The sequence below is a fragment of the Parasteatoda tepidariorum genome, chromosome 7 (genome assembly GCF_982258835.1).
Source record: "Parasteatoda tepidariorum strain Cologne lab strain chromosome 7, Ptep-v5.0, whole genome shotgun sequence".
NCBI lineage: Eukaryota > Metazoa > Arthropoda > Arachnida > Araneae > Theridiidae > Parasteatoda > Parasteatoda tepidariorum.
This window is the reverse complement of record NC_141761.1, coordinates 82,209,922-82,230,336: the sequence shown is the minus strand read 5'-3', so window position 1 is coordinate 82,230,336 and position 20,415 is coordinate 82,209,922. Positions and strand designations below refer to the sequence as shown.

Here is a 20,415-nt window from a genome sequence, read left to right as displayed (position 1 = left end):
CAAAAATCATTATATCTAAGTGAGTAATAATTTTTAATACATTCCATTTTACACAGTTTACGTTTATCTTTATTCATAATTTATTATAGTTTTTTTTTTTTCATTTTTTTTTTCATTTCAGAGCTATTTCATTAGTATGTGATGTTTGAGATTAAAACAAATATAAGTCTTATAATAATCTGAATTAAAAAAATTTATTATTTTATTGCTACTACAATTCAGTTAATAACAGTAGAAATTAGCATTTATACTAACAATTACGCACCAGTAGAAACATTTCTGTATAAGATAATTTCACCATAAATATACTTGCAAAGCAAACAAACTAGTTTGGAAAAGTAATAGTTATTAATTACCCATGAGCAGGAAATAATCCGTAGAGATCAACGGAAAATTCAACGAGATTTATATCAGTTCATGAGATTACTGGAGCGGATGCCTCCCCGCAACTTTCCATTAATCTTTCCATTGTTAAAACAGACAAGAAAATTGTTAATACGTGCTCACACATTGTTAAAAATGAAATCGATATTTGTCTGTACTTAAAAGTGAAAAGAAAGTCCAATATTTCAATAAATGGATAACCGGTTTTTAATTTTAGATAATATTTATTTTCGTTGATTGAGAAACAGCATCGGTTAACTGCTAGGAAACAGATCTTAGATTATAAATAGAGAAAGAAAATCTAGTAAAAAACAGTTTTATGTAAATAAAATTATGTTTGTCTGAAATATTTTCGAACAATTTGCACTCATTATGAAATAACAAGGTCAAATTTAAAAAGTTCATTAATTTCATTATTAATATTATTATCATTACTAGTATTTATATTTGTAAAAATAATTAACAGTACGTTACTTTTTTTCACGGTCGTTTAAGTAAACTACTGTGATCTAGTAAATTTGCACTGATAGAAATTTTTCGGTAAAAATGGTTAAATTGCAATTTATTTGTTATTTTACTATATTCAATCAAAAAAAGTCATATAACGATAAAAAAGATTATATTTAAACTGTTAGATCGGAGAAAAAATGTTTATTGACTGTTTTTACATAATACGGTTAACAACTAGGTTCACCTTATGTAGCCAGTTTGTTCCGAGCTAATCGGTCAATCTCATGATCGACTGAACAGGAGTGGTAAATGTATTACTTCCATTCTTTTAAGACATAAAAAGTTTCTAGTGTCCCGTATTCATCTATCGGTGACCCTAAATTCTTACAATACGACACTGTTATTTACGCATAACTGTCGCAACATATGCAGTTCACCAACGTCCGTTTAAATTTTATTTTTATGTTTCAAAACTATGCAAATTGTAAATGGTTACAAAACCATACAGTTTTATATTCACGGTCTTATTACTGTGCCAGCTGTAAACGCTTTAAAATCCGTAAAGGTAATAAAAATGCTTCTAACCGTAAACTTTATGGTTAATTGCATGGACAGACTGCTCCTGGATATTTTACAGTAATTTCATAATGAAATATTGAACAACCTGAGTTAAAAGAAAATGTTTCAAAGTTTCTGAGTTTCAAACTGAAATGGTTGAAGGAAATTATTTAGAATTTAATCAATGACAATCAATATTCCATTTATTATTCGATTTTCATTGATACCGAGTTTATGAACTCCTAACTGATAAAATTAAAAGCAGAAAAATTGCTTGAGTGAGTTAGTTCCCGAAACTTTCTTCAGTATTTCTATAGCAACTTTTTTCGATGCTTATTTAGATTCGAAATCCAGCTCCTTATATATTATTCATTCATCCTCGAGCCCTTAAATTGAAAGCTGCACGTCGAAATCCTTTCGACGAAGCACAGCATCTTTGATGCCCAAAACCGAAACTTTTGTGGAGAGTATTTCTACAAGAATTCAAGATGCTTCAATGATAGCTTTTGCAGCTAAATCTTTCATTTGAAGTTAAAAAATAAATCTTATTCTTACCTCCAGTAAGCAATTTTTCAGTGCTTATTTGTATTTTTAGAAGATTTGAATAGTATATTTTCAGGAAACTCCATTAAACTTTACCAATCACGAACATTACTTTTCGCTTTTATTTTTGTTTCATTTTGCAAAATCATTAATTTCCTTTAAAGTAAGATCATTTAGTTGATTAGTAGCATTTTTTACAATTCAAATCGGTTATCTATAGGTATTTTAAGCATAATAACGTGAATAAGAAATGTGATATAATAAATAATAAGTAAATAATCAGTAAAGGCACCCTTTTTTACCGTACATATATTTTTACTGAAAAAAATCTGATATACCGTAATATTTACAGTAATATTTATTGTAAAATATCTGAATCACTTCAGTTAATTAATTGTCATTGTAAAATATACGGTATAAAGAATTGGATTTTGGGGTGCAAAGAATTTTACGGATAATGCACCCAAAATGCAAGTATTTTTTTCCACAATTTTATCCAGAAAAAGAAAAGAAAAGTGTGGATTTTAGCAATAAAATGAAACTTATAGCTTCTTGAAATACAACTATTAGTAGCACGTACATGACAAATATATTTAACACTTTCCTAAAAAAGGATTGACACTTTCCTAAGAAATTAAATAATCTCCAGTAATTCTATCTCCAGTATCAAAAATGAAAAAAATGAAAAAATTTTTGAAGCTGATAATGGTAGTTATTGTGGGATTTTTTTTTATGTAAAGTTCTGTTTTATGATAAAAACAGCATCAATGATGCTTTATAGGTTATATTACAGTTCAGAAAATTTAGTATAACAGTTATAAGAGTTTAACTCACTGTAATTAACTTTTCCCAGAATTGATTTTTCTTTATATTTGAATAACTTTACTCCCCTATTTTATTGAATGTGACTAACACGGAGAAACGAAAAATCGGTAAAATTACCTCAATTTATGCTACCGTCATGTGGGACTACTTTGTGCAAATTCGAATTTGGCACTTTTCAAGTGCTGCTGTTCAGTATTATGCTTTTTTCACGTTAAAAATGTGTGGAACTTGAAGATAGAAGTTTCCTCTATTACTACAAACATTTTTTCGAAATTTGAAACAATCTCAGAGTGTGTTTTGCTTATCCAATATCAACAACTTTCCGAGAACGTCAGTCGTCGAAAAGTGAGCGTGGAAACTTTAACTGTGAAATGCAAAGACGTTGATAAAACAATTGTCGTAAGTGCAAATTTTCTTATTTATATATTAATAAACAATTATATCATGTTTGCGCTAAAAAATTTTGAAAATTAATGACAAATAAACGGAAAATGAAAAAAAAAATGCATTGTGGGGCTACTTTGTGCGAAGTTTCATTCGTTTTTTTTCCGACAGAAAATGGTCAAACGTTACAAAAAAAATACCTGGAACGAGAAGCTACCGTGATTACACTTTAGAAGAGCTGCAATAATATTTGCATGCAGTTGCTGGTGGTATGTCGATTGCAGAAGCTTCTCGGAAGTACTAAGTCCACAGAAATACTATCTCTAATAAAATTCACAAGAAACGCGTGAAACGTGCTAGTAAACTATTATTTTTCTTCTACAAAGATTTTTCAATGAATTAATCAAACGATTTAACACATAAAAATTTATTTTATAGGACATCTGGTTATTTTGTCAGAAACTGAAGAGCAAATTCTGTCATGTTCATTCTAGCATGTTATGTTCAAATTTATCAATATTATAAATGTTAATAAATATGTAATAATTATTATTTTAGCAATTTCATCTATTTCAATGTTCAAAAATGTAGATGGTTTCCTTTTTCTTAAACTCAAATGTTTTGAAATAAACATTCTTATTAGGAAAAAACTCTTTATAAAAAAAATTTTTTTAACGCTGAAAATTATTTAAAAGCTAATATCTTTACATATTTTGATGTTTTCGCTTTTAGAAATGTCAACAATTAACTTTTTTAACAATTTTATATCAATATTTTACTAAAAACATGATTATTAAACTGAATTCTTATCGCTGCACAAAGCAGTCCCACTTGGGGGCTACTTTGTGCAAAGTATATTTTGATTTATTATTTGTAAATATTACATACAAATACTGCCAATATTGATCAAATTCATTCGTCTGAGTCCAGTTATGAATATAATATCGATAAATTTTACTAAAGTTTGAATTAACATATTTTTTACATGTCAAACTGCATGAAAAAACTGCGAAATCCGGCACAACGTAGCCCCACATGACGGTATTGGTTTTTCTGGTAAAAGAAACCATATGCCGTATTATAAAACCAAAATATACTATATTTAAACCATTCATTTAATAATTTTTCCGTTCATATGGTAATGGTTTATTGTAAATTCTTGCTTTCAAAATTATAGTTCTTTTTACAACACATTTAGTAAAAAAATTCGAAACGGAGAAGTAAATTTAACCGAATAAAAACGAAAATGTTTTTATATAACACTCTTAAGCATCGTAATACAATTAATAAATTTCACTTCAATTACCTTATTTATCACACATTATAAAACAATATTTTATTGTTAATTTTACCAAAATGAGTACCAAAGGTGTTCAGTGAAAATTGCCGAGCCTTTTGGTGCTTCAATATTCTGGTAGCTTTAAACCAGATTTTTTTGAAAGTGAGTTTAAATTTAAAATATATATATATATATATATATATATATATATATATATATATATATATATATATATATATATATATATATATATATATATATATATATATATATATATATATATATATATATATATATATATATATATATATATATATATATATATATATATATATATATATATATATACTAAAAAGAAGACAAATCTCATTTCTCAACAAATAAATGTTATTAACTTTTGAACTGTCTTAAAAATAATCAGAAGCGTAAAAGCGTTGATCTTGATTAATAACTTTCTCAGCTGAAAACTTTTAATTAATCAATAACTGTAGAAATTGTCCAAATAGTAGTTTTCTTTTACAAAACGAAAGGAAACATATCGTCAAATGGCGTTGGGGCGAAAAGTCTCAAAGAGATGGAAAAAAAATGAATGGGCGTATTACAAAGAAAGACATGAAGTGAACATAATAAATCGAGTTTCCACACTCCCATGAAGGGGAGTTACTGCACATAAATTCCAGATGTAACAAGCCAACAAAATAAGTAGTTTTGTATCAAGGCGCAAGTTTTTTCTTGCTACTAAACACATCAGTTGTATATTGTGGCCAGTGTAAATTTTTACCCATTGAATTTTGATGTATATATGGGTAATTTGTTTTGATAAATCTTCAGCAAAGAGACTAATAATTTTTGTTTTCCTTATAAAGATATTATGGTTTGGTGACTGAGAAAGTTTAACATTATGTAATGAAAATATCAAAATATATTTACGATGGGCTATTCTTTTTTCATAAAAAAAATATTTAGGTTTACTAATGAATAGTACATTATAGCTTCAACAACTCAGTGTTTAAGAAACTGAGCTGTTATTGTGAAGAACTGGGTTTCAATCCCTAGTGGCGGCTTACAGTCAACCCAGATCAGATCGATGGGTACCAGCTTGTCTGTGAAGTAAAGGCGGTCTATGCGTAGTGATGACCACACTGCCACAATCATGCCGTTGTTCACGGAATTATGCATCCTTATCCTCCATGACCCCTTGCCCTATAACGGGCTGTAGCAAGAATGCTTTACTGCATACTTTTAGTGGCTGATACATTAAATGTATACCAATGAGTAATACACTAATTTCATATCTACACGAAGATCAAAAAATTTTTTAAAAATTACCTTACCAATTAAGACATTTTTGGTAAAAATGAAAAAAGAAGAAAAAAACACAATTATTGTAATAAATCAGAAATTTACGCAATTCAAAACATCCGATTGGAAATTTTTCCTCTCATATCTTAACTGTTTACCTGAAATTCTGGTTTTCAAAATTATATTTCTTTTTATCACACATTTGGCAAAAAAATACAAAACTAAAATATAAATTTTAAAAAATGAATGTTTTTTTTAATAAAATTAACAATATTCTATTGTTAATTTTACCAAAATCATTACCAAAGTGCTTCGGTAAAAATTACTGAGTTTTTTGGTATTCTCATATAGTCAGAAACACGGAATATGTAACCATATTCCATAGCTTTAACTATACTTTTTTTTCTCAGCGAGTGAGTGTTATTAAAATTTCACAAATAGGTTATTGATGGATTTTACACAAATGAATAATATACAAAGTTTGTACTTATGTTTTGTTATAAGTTATTTATTCCCTGAATAGTAATATTATATCAATAGGTATTAATCGTATATGTGATATTATTTTAGAATATATATTCTATTATATAATAAGACTATTTTTTTAAAGTGTTATATAATTAATGACCAATTTTCATAATGTTTGGGTGAACGAGTTAACTAATTTTCACTCCATTGTATATAAACGAGACAAATTTAATCAATAACAGCTGGTGCTTAAAAACGCATAAATCCTACACAATAAGTTTCAATATTAATTCTAGACAATTTTCCAGAAATAAATGGTTACGAATACAGGTTAATTCTTATCATGATTTTTATATTATTCAAATAATCTAATTTAAACTTTTATGTAAGATTTTCGAAAGTTTAGCCAACAAATGATGAAAATTATAAACTTGAACATAAATGAAATGAAAACTTAACATAAAACATGCAGTCACAAATCACATTGAAAGGAAATCACATGGAATCTAGAGGAGACGAAAGACAAGCGTCAGTTAAGGTTTGTCCTACATAAATTAAGTGTCCTATACCATGCTTCTCATTTTTTAATCTCTCCAGGCTCACAGTTACCTCTGTTCTATGGAAAGTGGATTGGACGCGTCATATTGAATGACCTCTAAGGCACATGCATATTTGGACGTCTACGCCTTTGTAGACTGCAGTGACGTCCACAGGTGCTATTTTGAACACATCTGATAATAAGCATTTTGTAGTTGTTTACCAGCGTGATGTCAGAGCCTGTATTGACATTTCTTGATTTTTACCCCTACAACGTAGTTTGCGACGACCTCTTGTTCTATGGTCTGTTTTTTCCGGAAACTGATGCCTTTTAATGATCCCTTGAATTCATTGGTCGGATTTTTAGAACACCACTATGTTCATTCTATGTGAATTTAAACTTTTTTTTTTAACTTTTTCTTCTTAATAGATTCATATTAATATTCGAATTTTTTTTTGTAAGAAAATTTTAAATTAATTTTTACGATTGAATTTTAATTTTGAAATCAATTACTTAAGCGGATTGTAGAATCAATTGGAACTAATTCAAGTTGATTTGCGATTTCATAGCAGTTTTTGAAGATGATTATGTTTCAGTTTGAATAGGCAATTCGAAATTAAGGGAAACGCTCAATAGATAAAATATGATAATTAATAACTGAATAGAAAACTTTTCAGAAAAATGTTAGATATTTTACTTTACTACATTATTGTTAATACTATTTCATTTCAGACTTATATTTTTACATTAATTTTAGAAGATTCAATAACAGTTCTGGTTGGTTTTGTACTAATTCTAGAGAGTTCTATCCTAAATTCAGATTATAATAAATGCACGGAGAAAATTTTTTTTCGTTGAAATGACCATACTTTATTGTAAAACCTTTTTTGAAAATAAAAAATATAATTCTGGTAATAAAAACAAAATATACGGTATTTAAACCATTCATATGGTATTGGTTCACAAGAAATTTTGGTTTTCGAAATAAGGTTTCTTATTACCATATTTAAAAATTCAAAACTAAAAAGTAAAGTTAACCGAATAAATGGCTTTCGTGCCATGCTCTTAGGTATCATGAAAAAATTATCAAAATTTTACACACTTCCGCTATTTTATTGCAAATAATATTAAAATATATTATTGTTAATTTTACCAAAATCATTTACAAAGTGCTTCTGCAAAAGCTACCGTGCTTTTTGGTGTTCCCATAAAGCTATAAACATGTTAAATTTTATCCTATTCTGGTAAATTTGACTATACTCTTTTATCTGTGTGCGTTTCATTCATATACAAAGAGTAAATGAAAGAAAGAATAAATCCGTGTTTCAAGTCATGGATTTCAAGTCTCGGAAAAAGGAACCATCTCTTTAACTCGCTTTAAAAAAAAAAGTGAAACTGTTAGGAATGTTTCCGTCAAATCAAATACTTCAGAAAAAAGTAGTATTTTATTACTATCGCGTACACTTTCGCAGTAAGCAACTACAAACAATTGTAAATTCAGCATCCGATCGCTCTTTTTAAACTAAACAAGCACAAAAGAATATCTTTCACGTACTGCGATGAGAAAGAGATAAAAAAAATTGAATATTTTGTGGCGTCCCGATTTCAAATGTTTTTATCGAATACTGCAAGGATTTACTATTCAGAAGCGATGCCTATTTCCAAGTTAGTAGGGATGGATTGCGAAGATATAAAAACACTGGAAAGAAGCCAAGACAAACGGAATAAGTAACCGGTATGGTTTCAGTCAGAAGAGATATTTAAATTCTTTAGAGATACAAGTAGACGTCAAGCGTAACCCATTTCAGGGACGAGGACTGAATATCGTTACAACGTCGATGAAACTTTTTCTTATAGGATACAGTTAACTTTGCATCTGCTTTCAATGTAAAAACTGAAAAAAAAACATTGAAATAGCTAATCGTAATGTAATTTAAATAAAAGTGAAATAAACTTTCCTTTATTGGAACGCCAGTTATATGAAGTTAAGACTGTTCAGAACTTTTTAATGGTACTTTTCACTGAAAAAAACATGCATTCTGATTGTATTGCTTGTAATTATTTGAATGAAGAATAGAATAAAAATAATAAAAAATAAAGGAACATTTTCAAAGTTGAAATGTTGTTAGAATGCAAAATAAGATTGTGATCTACGAAATAATTGAATTGCTTGTTTAAGCAAAAAACGCCATTTTAAACTCTATTAAAACTGTTCAATTGCAAATAACAAGCAAGTGCCAACGAAACTATTTAAATACATGTTGACCAAATGTGAAATATATGTCACGCGAATTCTTCTTATCTGAAACAGAACTGATTTCCAATTAACAAATGTTTTTGTTCCTTTCAAAATCAAGTAGTTGCTAACAGAAGAAAATATTCATTTAGTTAAAAAATATAACCACTTTTACATTAGGAGTTTTTTTTGCTTTGCGGCATATTAAAAATACGGCGTAATTGGTTTAAGTTAAAATAAGCCAGTTTTCAATGAACTCTATAATATTATTTCCACATTTTTAAGACAGAAATCAAATTTAACAACTCTAGGAAAAATGTGCTCAATATTGAACTATAATATTTCTTCCTAAAATCATAATGTGGGCTGCAACATTTATATGAATTAACATAATCATATTTCGTTCTAGTTGAACCATATTATCCTATAAGCAAATTTAAGAAAATTATAATATCTTTCAATACAGTGCCATATTAAGGTCACAACAAATTTGTAAGGTTCCATGCTTCAATTAACGACATTATTTCTGACACTGTATATAAATATTTATTACTCAAAAATACCTTTATTTTTAGGGCTATTTCATTGAGGTAGGAAAAAGCAAGGGGAAATTCAACAAACATAAATAAAATGAAAGAAAAAAAGTTTTTTCAAATATTTGGCAAATATGATGTATAAAACAAGCAATTTAGTAGTTTATTAGCATTACTTAGATTGTAAACTGATTTTTCAGAAAGTGCAGTGTTTCAGGAGTTTGCTTGGGAAAATTCCGAACTTAAATGAGTTTTAGATATATAGGTTTTATACATGGCTGAAAAAATTTTTAGTTCGGTAATAGTAATGTTAAAATCATTCCGACTATACTGTAAAAAGTTCCGGATTAAATTAGCGTAAAAAAAGCGTCGTCTCTCAGGGTTCCGGTATTTTTTTATCATAAAATTCGTTTTTTTTTCAGGAACATGTTATGGAGGAAGAAAAAATCTGAGATATCTTAGCTTTTACAGTAATAATTACAGTAATATTTTCAAGTCACTTTAATGTAATAAATATTACTGTAAAATTATGATATAATATTTTTCGGATGATGTACCTGAAGTTCCGGTACTTTATTCCGTAATTTGAACCTGAATTTTTTACAGTGCAGTCTCCTGATTAAACTAAGGCTTAACAGTCTCCAAATTGTGGACGCTGTCCCTCCTATTTTAAGACCAGATATTTAATAGATATCGGATATAAAGAAAAATCTCAGATTTCAAGTTGCAGATGAAAATTAAATGAAAAAATTACTTCACCATTCTCTATTTTGTATCTCAATTTATTTCATTCTACTCGCATTGTATAATTTTATTTACCGTTTATTTTGTTATAAATATGAACTTTAAAAATTTAACAAAATCTCTTTTAAAATTAAGTTAGAAATCACTTGATAAAAAGTCTCCTCAAATGATTTAATGCATTTATGCATTATTTATTTATTTTCAATCAATTCTGTTTTGATAGCAATAGAACTGAAGCATTTTTAACCTTCAAGCTTCATCGATGAGTGCATTTCTAGCTGCTTACTTTTCAATAAATTTATATTGATTTATCATCTACTTTTTTAGTTTCAAAGAATTTACGAAAGAATGTAAAACATAACATAAAGATACTACACTGTGTGTAATCTTACTTGATAAGTACTGTGGGAATAATACTGTGTGAATACATTACATAAAGATACTATTGGCAATCAATTCTGTTTTAATAGAAATATAACTGAAAATTTTTTAACCTTCAAGCTTCATCGATGAGCACATTCTTAGCTGCTTACTTTTCAATAAATTTATATTGATTTATCATCCTTTTTTTTAGTTTCAAAGAATTTACGAAAGAATGTAAAACATAACATAAAGATACTACACTGTGTGTAATCTTACTTGATAAGTACTGTGGAAATAATACTGTGTGAATACATTACATAACGATACTATTGGCAATCAATTCTGTTTTAATAGAAATATAACTGAAAATTTTTTAACCTTCAAGCTTCATCGATGAGCGCATTCTTAGCTGCTTACTTTTCAATAAATTTCTATTGATTTATCATCGACTTTTTTAGTTTCAAAGAATGTATGAAAGAATGTAAAACATTACATAAAGATACTACACTGTATGTAATCTTACTTGATAAGTACTGTGTGAATAATAAATGGTGGATTTAATAAATGGTAAAGGAGTTACACGTTGATTGCAATAAGCTAGTAAATACGGTTTATCATAAGTGAATATGCAATTTAGAGGAAGGATTAATTAAGCTTTCTCAGTGGTTTACTCAGCAGATATTCTAAAGTCACTTACTATCTGAGAATAATTACTAGTAATCATTATTACTCACCGAATTTATCACATTCCAGTTAAAGTGTATATAAGTTGTTAAATGCAACGGGTTACAAATGATTTATAAAATATGAGTTAAGGTAATGCAGTGTGTTGCGTGCAAAAATAAAAAGCAAGCACCTTGAATAACTAAATGTAATTTTTAGATTTTCATGTAGTAACTTAATGATTCGAAGTCTTTACCTTTAAATGTTAAATAATTTGTGAAAATGATGTTTAAAATATCAAAATCGTACTCAAAAATGTATTTTCTCTCTACAAAATAATTTTTTCATTGACCAAAGCATTTTATTCGTGTCCCTTAAATTATAAATACCCTTATTTTGAAGAATTTGAAAGGAATCTGTTGATTAGTTCTTGTGGAATAAAAATTTAAAAATACGATATTTTTGAACTTGAAATATTCTTGAATTAAAATTACGAAGAAAAACTGAAAGTGGAATTAGTATTAAGGAGATCAAAATTTAGACCTCTCTCCTGTTTGATCTGTTAATCCCCTATTTTATAGAAATGTGACTACTTTCCCATACTTGAAGGTCAAATATACAAATCTGAGACAATTGAAGTTTATGTGTGAAATATGTGTAACTCTATATTGAGAAGCAAAATAAATTTTTCTGAAATGGTTATGAAAGAGAAAGGAATGGTGATTGATTATTAATGATATTTCACTTAGTCATTGTTAGATTCATATCTCTATCCGCATAAATTCACTCTTGAATCATTGATGTTCCAAAAATATCATCAAATGTGTTTATAGTGTATAAATATGAAACGTTTTTAATGTGCAAGAAAGTTTTAAATTTATTAGAAATATCCTGCAGCCAAAATTAAAACTATATAATTAACGTTTTTGTAAGCTTTTATAAATATTACTGACATCAATTTAATGATTTCATTGTAATGTCGACAAAAATATTGAGTTGGTGTCTGTGCATTAAAAAAGAAATTCATACATAGAAAAGCATATGCCTAAAAACATACGCTTTTTTAAAAGTGTAATAATTTCTTTTAAAGGCAGCCATTTTGTCTTGAAATAATAAGATTTTAGCCAAAACAAGAATTTTAATTTGACTTTAAGTATTTTTTTACTATTTGAAGGAAAACTACACGTATTACGACTCTCGCTTTTCATCCAAGCTTTACAGATTCGATATTGTGTTATTATTGGAAACCCATTAGCTCATATTACGAATAACCACCAAATTAAATCAAATTTGATGGTCTTATAAACTTTTTTTAAATTTTTATAAAACTATAGGCTTTTTATAAAATTTTACAAAAAGCAAATATTAAACATATTATTTTCTTAACAATCAATGTAACGGCTAACTTTTTATTTCAATACTAACGTAAGACTCATCAATTCACCGCCGCGACTTAATTGAAAACAAAAATCTATTTATAAGTCGTTTTTCTTTATTTCTTACCGCAAAAATGTTTCAGTTACATGGTTATACCAATTCTCACGGTCTTTTTGGCGAATCGTTTTGGTCATATTATTTTCATATTTAATATTGATTACTTATTTATTTGTTAGCTTTATTTTTTGCTGCGTTATCTTGGTATAATTCCCAAACCATTGTTCTCTTCGCATGCTCCTAACTGTCCGTTGGGAACAATTATTTTACTTTGAATGGGGAATTATTGGGATGAAGATTTGGGGGTGTTTTGGGCCTCCAATTAGATATATCAGTTAATCAGCATAGATAATATAACCATAAAAATACTATCTTATTTTTATCACTTCATTGTCATCAATGTAGAGAGAGTTAATATTCGGTGCCGGTTGGTATCTGTTCCAGGACTGTCTCTAGCATGTTGATGTAACCATCAACAAGAATGGTGTAGCTCCTTGAACAATGTAAAGAAGCATTACATAATAATCGTATAAATTAATTGTCAACTTACTAAATTTTTCTGAAGTTCGTTACAATTATGGGCATTGAGATTTGTGTCCTAAAGATACGAGCTGGCCGTATAAATTAATGGTGAACTCTTTAAATTTCACGAGAATTTCTTAGAATGCACTCACGGAAAGTTATCATTATTTTTTTCTGTCTGATGAAATAAGATGCTTATTGCGGCATTTACAGGAATCAGTTTTGTCAAAATCTACGAAATTTTTGTGATCTTATAGAGATCTTATTATTATTAATCCAATTTTGTAATTTGCTTCTTAAGCGCTTATCAGTTGAAAATGTTATTAACCCTAATTTATCTAACGTATTAAGGTTTTTTAATAACAGTTAAAGTTAAACAAACATTTACTGACATTTCTGTTACATTTATTAGATATGTGAATTAGGGCCATCAGAATTCAAAATTTTGCTTCTAAACGTAAGCCTACTTTGGGAAATCCTTAGCCTATCTACAGAAAATAAGAGTTTATGGTCAAATCAAATTTTAGCCATTATTTGACCTAGGAACCAAAAGTTTGAATTTTACCTCCAAAAGTTATCATGTTGTTTGAAATTGTTAGCCCAAGTTAGCTCACCAAACATTTTCGCTAGCCCACCCACCCAAAACAGTTAAGGCCAAAACCAATTTTGGCAAAGTTATGAAGTTGGAAATAGCTAGTCATAACATATTTTATGGTGGGTAGGCTAACAAAAACTTTTGGAGGGCTAACATGGGCTATCGATTTTCTGCAATGAACAAACGTTTGAAGATAAAATTCAAACTTACGTTTGCCAACTTCACACACCCATATCAGTTAAGTATATATGGGTTATTATATTTAAATAAAATAAGTAAGATTGTGTTTTATTTACAGGTGGCCTATTTGAAACAAATGAAAGTCAACAAGAGTTAGCTTTTAGAAAAGCTATAGAAATGATTAATTCGGATGGATTAAATCTTCCCGGAAAAAAATTACAAGCCAGAACGAGACAAGTTCCTCCACAAGACAGCTTCCGAGCTCTTAAGACAGGTATGTATTTCTGTAGTTGTTTGAAAAAAAACTAGTCTGAATTAGTTATCATAAGTTGCAATGCAGTTTTTTTACTTTTTACTGCCTGATTACTCCCTTCAGTTTCTGATATGTTTTTTTTTCTCTTTTAAAGCACGTACTCTTTTAAAGCATGTATGTGCATTAAATAAATAATATCAAGAAACTGAGTCGGTAATATATTAATTGTTTTTAAAATAAACTTCATCAGTTTCAAAAATAAGCAGATGGCAATAAATGTCAACTTGTTTCAAGTGATCAAAAATAGGCACCCATACTCATAACTTGCAAGACATGAACTAAAACTGAATGGGTTTTTGTTTCTCACTTTTATTTCCCCATTTTTCGTTGCTGTCAACTTTACGCTTTAGGTTTCGAATCACTTTTTTTTCTCGTTCACGTCTGTCACGTTTTGAGAATGGGCGCTTGAAATTTGTGGACATTATTTCCCTCAGCATCTTTTCGAAAATAATGAGATTTTCTAATCAAGTAATACCGTTTATTTATATTTTTCGACATAGAGTATTATGAATGTTTCCAAATTACTTTTATATACTTCGTGCTTAAAATTTTATTTATTTATTTTATTATTTAAATTTGATTTCCTTATGTTAATGATGTTTTTAAAGTAAAATAAATCTTTAAATAGAAAATAATCTGTACATAGAGAGAGAACTTTAGCCGTTCACATAATGATCGAAGTGAAGCCGTGAAGTCAAGTGTTCTTTGTATAAGGAAAACAAGACGTTAAAGGCTGCTAATTAATTATTAAATTATGCTTTTACTTTGACGTTTATCTTGGACTTTAGATAGTTCTATATTGGTATTTTTTTCTAGATTTGATCTATGTCCCTTCCAATATAATTTAAAATAATTTGAAATAAATATACACATTTTATAATAAATGTAGTCAGAGCATTCTGAAATAATAATGACAGGTTTTTGAATTATTGCATGCGAATAATTTAAATTAGGGGTATGGAAATTTTGAAAAAGAGTCCCGAATAGGGATCTCAAAATACCAGTTATTGTCGATCAAGTTGATTAAAAGAAATGAATGGAAATAATATTTTTTTACATGTATCTAAACATTGTGTGTTAGTTTATTTATTTAGTATTTTTTTTTCATAATCTATTTTAATTATTCTGCATAAAAATGTGATTGATAAACCCCATCCAGATCAGGGCAGACTGTAAAATCTAGAATAATTGAAAACTGTGAAATAAATAATAAAAATTTGATTTAATTTGATGGCTATTCGATAAACACTCAATAATTTAATTGATGACGCGTGTATGCTTACCATGTACAGGCAACCCAGGGAGCAGAATTAAAAATTTATCAATAAACTTGGAAGTTCCACCCCTGGCGCGCTATGCACAATAAAATCCGTGATTGCTTCATCATTACTTGTTTTCCTTTGAAATAAAAAATTTCTCACAAAAAACTTTTTTGTGGATAAAATATATTATTGCAATCATTTTATTCAAAAATATCTCTTTTAGATTTTAAACGCAGAGATATGAATCATTACCTGGATATGTGAAATAATCAACTGCATTCCAGAGAAAATTTAAATTTAAGAATTTAGAGTGTCTGAATAAAAAATAAATAAACAAGAAGTATTTGTACTCATTAACGAAACTTTCATCATTATAAAAGTTTTTTTTTAATCTCTCTTGAATTAATCCTCTTTCTTCTAATAATTTCAATATGAATATGAAGATTTTTATCTAGCAAAATCACATTTTTATCTAGTAACATGGGCTGAGATGACGATTGGTAAGGTGTTCGGTCCAAGAGGTCGTGAGTTCGATCCCACTGGCCAACGAATTTATGTACAGTAAATGGTGACAGGTGCACTGTAAATCTGTCAGGTCTCATAGCAAATTATACCTCTTGGGGTGCTGAATTGGGGATTAATCGTTCCCTGGTTCAGGTCAAAATTACGAATTTAGTATTGATGAACATATGCATGAATGGGACTGCCCTATAAACAGTCTGTGACGAATGTGTGACTGAAGCCTCATTCTTGGTCGTAGTTGGTGCCATTGGCAGACAAGAAACGCACCCTTTGCCTTAAATTAGCTTGGATTCACTAAGCAGGCTTGTTGATAATGGCAAGTGACATTAGAAACAACAACATCTAGCAACCTCAGACTCAGTCTCTCTCTTCTTTTTATTATTTTCAACACCATCAGCTCAAACGTAAGCCCATGAAATAGAGATTTCGAGTCAGACAAATAAAATTTCTTGCATAAATGGATAAATAATCATCATTTTAAGCAGATAAAGCAAGAAAATCTCACGAAAAAACACCTAAAATTTAAAAAACTTTCGATTAAATAGGAATTTCAAAAATAATTCATGTTCAGTTTATAAATGAAGATTTTCTCATTTGACACGCCTTATTTCAACTCTGTAGAGTAGCTGCATTTTTGCAAGGGGGTAAAGTGGAGCGCAGAGTATTTTTAATGAAGCATTAACTGTGTGTGTGTGTAAATAATTGTCGAACTACGTATACAACACTACAAACACTACGTGTCTACTAAGAAATTACACCACTACTACCATTAATGCTTCCATTATGTTTGTTTAGATACATTTTATTTCTAAAAGAGAAAAATTTAATTTTAAATGAATAATTTCTGACTTTAAATAAGACACAAATTTTATAATAAGACACAAATTTTATAACAAATTTTATTTAAATATCAGTTCGCTCAAATACGAGCTTTTACGTATAAGTTTTATTAGGAAAATATTAATGTGAGTAAGTTGTGAAAAATGCATATAAACTGGCACAAAAGCAATAAACATAATTTATTTATTAATTTATTTATTTTTTAGTTTTATTGCTTTTGCTCCAACCCATGTGAGAACTGATTATGGTTTTTGTGTCAGCTATTTTACGTTCTGTTTCACTTTTTATGGTAAAAGTTAAATAAGTATGATTTTTGGTTAAAATTCTTCAAACTGTGATTCAAAAGTTAAGGAAAGAAATAAATCGTTGCAAATAATTCTTTTCTAAAGTCATACTTTCATTATTCGAATACTTGGTAAATAATTTTTTTCGATAAGCACAGTAAATACTTTCAAATGCAACTTTGGGATAGCTTTAAAAATATTTCTAAATTGAAACAATATACTCTTTTTACGCAAAAACAAATTTGTTCAGTCATTTTATATTTGCACTATAATTACTCTAACGTTCTTTCTCCTGTAAGAGCATAAAATATGATCGGAAATACATTTTCGCCATTTTTCTAAGATCAATATCAGAAAATCAATCGGTATATAATTAATGGTGAACAGCTGGTTATGTTTTTCTAGTCGGAATATATATTAAGGAACATAGGCATTTCTTTATTTATTTCTTAAAGAAAATGCTAATATTTTTTATAATTTTTACTAATGTATTTCGAGAGAAGTATGCTCAAGAAACAGATTTGATTATGAAAACATTAATTTGACATTATATCAATGAACGAAATACTTTTTTTTTTCCATTTGTTTCTTACTTTAAAATAATCCTTCAGGAAAACTTCGTGCGATGAAGATTTTTGTGCTTTTTTCTTTTTGTAATTTGTAAGTTTTTACTTTTTTTGTGAAAAATCAATGTAGCAAAAATTATTCAACTACGTTTAAAACGTTTGTGAGAATTTTGAATGAGTATTTGAATGTTTAGTGCCAGATGAATTTTTTTATTTCATTTGAAAGAACATCTATTTAATTTTGCATTAATTAATTTTTAAACTTATGTAGTTAATTTATTTGACTACAAAAAAGTATTGCTCGCATTCTAAATCCAGATTACAAATTATAGAATACCAGATGTGAGCTTAAATTTAAGGAATTGAATTTTTTTATTTCATTATTTAACATTGTATTTAAATAAAAATCTATTATTCTAAGAATCTATCTATCTAAGTATATATATATATATATATATATATATATATATATATATATATATATATATATATATATATATATATATATATATATATATATATATATATATATATATATATAGATAGATAGATAGATAGATAGATAGATAGATATAGATAGATATTCCATTATTCCATTCCTTATTGCATTTTTTTTCATTTATTGATTTTTTTGTGAATAAATGCTGGGGTTCCTATTATTTCTTTTTCTCCAAATAAAAGAAAATTAAAATTTAATCTAAGTCAGCTATTTGAAAATTAGGACTTTGCATGGAATTGAAAGAACAGTGCCCATTTTCTTAAATTGTATGAAGGCCTCGATGGCCTAATTCCTTGGAGTTTGTGTCTAATGTATACACAACACAGTGCAGATTTCATTGTAAGTTTGTAATAAAATCAATCATTTGCTTAATTATTGATAATTTTCTTTGATAAGCATTATATTACTCTATGAGAACATCTTAAAACTAATAATAACATATTTTGGCTTTACTTAGGCAAAAATTAAGAAAATTACATTAAGCTTTTTATAATAAAAACTGCACTAAAATTGAACAAAACTGCCTCCAAATTATTCCGAAACAAATAATAGTCGAATTTGAAAAACCCATGTATTGAAAATTGAAACAGCATTAATTCATTTGTGTGCGAAACGTTTCTAACGTATAGCGAAACGTAACGCGCATAATGCTTACTTGAATATCGCCTAATGAAAAAAAAAGAATTATTTCTTTATAGTATTATTTGCTTAAATTTCAAATAAGTTATTCGAGAGTTCGACAGCAAAGCTTTTCTGCTCAGTATCATAAATGAGTGTCCACTAATGCTCTAAGATAAATCTTGATTTTGTATAGTGAAAACATTATTCATACAAAATCATTTGAAAAAATGTTTTATTAAATTACACTGTCAAACAAATGGAATATGTGTTATTGTATATCTCTACATATCCTAAATTAAACACAGATATGTTAGATTTGCATTGATTTCACTCAGAATTTGTTACAAGAATTGTAAAAACAGAAAGTTGATTTGTAAGTCATCAATTATCTGATTATATGCAATATTATTGTTGTTTTGCTAAGAAAGCAATGAATAGCAATAATTGAGGGCAAGGAACAGCAGAGAGAGATGCCTGATTGAGTGTTATATGTATCAACTGAACATATGATTCAAAAGCGTAACACATATTTTATTTTTTACTCCTGATATCACATGAAACAACATTTGAAAAATTATTTACGTATGTTCGTTTTATCTGTAACAGCCATACCAAACAAAATAAATATAAATGTATATGCTACGAAAGATATTGTTCTTTGCAAAAGGAAAGAAAGTTAAGCAGAAAATACGAACAGGAAAGGAAAAAAACTCAGTAAACAGATATATCATACATTAGAACTCTGTCAACACTTTCTTCGGACACCGTTTCCAAGTTTCTTCGCCTCATGACAATAAAGTTTCTGACTACGCCACACCGGATATTTTTTTTTTTTACTTAAATAGTGAGTGTCCGATGATAAGGCCTCTCGAGTAGTGCTGCTGGACAAATCACCTCGTTAGCCTCTGAACGTTATAGGGTAGACTCATTTGGGATGACTATCTAAGAGAAAAACGACGCCATCTGGTGTCCGTTGGGATAAATTCTTCTGCGAGTTTTTTTTTCCTTCGATATTTTTTCATCACAATGTATTTGTTTTTTGCCACAATGTAGTGATTTTCTTTTTTAAGGACATATATGCACACATGCTTTCTGATTCTCGAAAGTGTTTGGTATTATTTTTTTAATCCTTTAAAAATATTTCTAACAATGTATAATTGTATTTTTATAAGAAATTTTACATTGCAATAGTATTGTAGTAGAATCGATTTTATTACTAAAAATAAATAGAAAATTATAAAACTCCACAAATATTTTTCTACAACTAAGTTTTTTTTTATTTAATCCGATTTTTTTCATAATTTTTTTTAAAACTTTATTAAAATTGTTTTTACAATGGTATTCATATAGAATCATTATTATTTTTATGCTGATGTTCACTTAGAGAATTACATTACAATATGGAATAAATTTACATGTTATTCCTATTGTAAACCACATTACTTTCATATATGGTTGAAAGTATATTAATAATATATAATAATATATAATTAAATAATATATAATA

General features: G+C 27.9%; 1 protein-coding gene across 1 annotated transcript in view; it reads left to right on the top strand.

Annotated features, from left to right (window-relative positions):
• LOC107446820 (glutamate receptor ionotropic, kainate 2) overlaps positions 1-20,415 on the top strand; it is a 144,985-nt gene that overhangs the window by 79,149 nt on the left and 45,421 nt on the right. Inside the window, exon 2 of the mRNA XM_021144471.4 lies at positions 14,120-14,275. Coding sequence (XP_021000130.3) covers positions 14,120-14,275 — 156 coding nt within the window. The remainder of the gene's footprint in view (positions 1-14,119; positions 14,276-20,415) is intronic.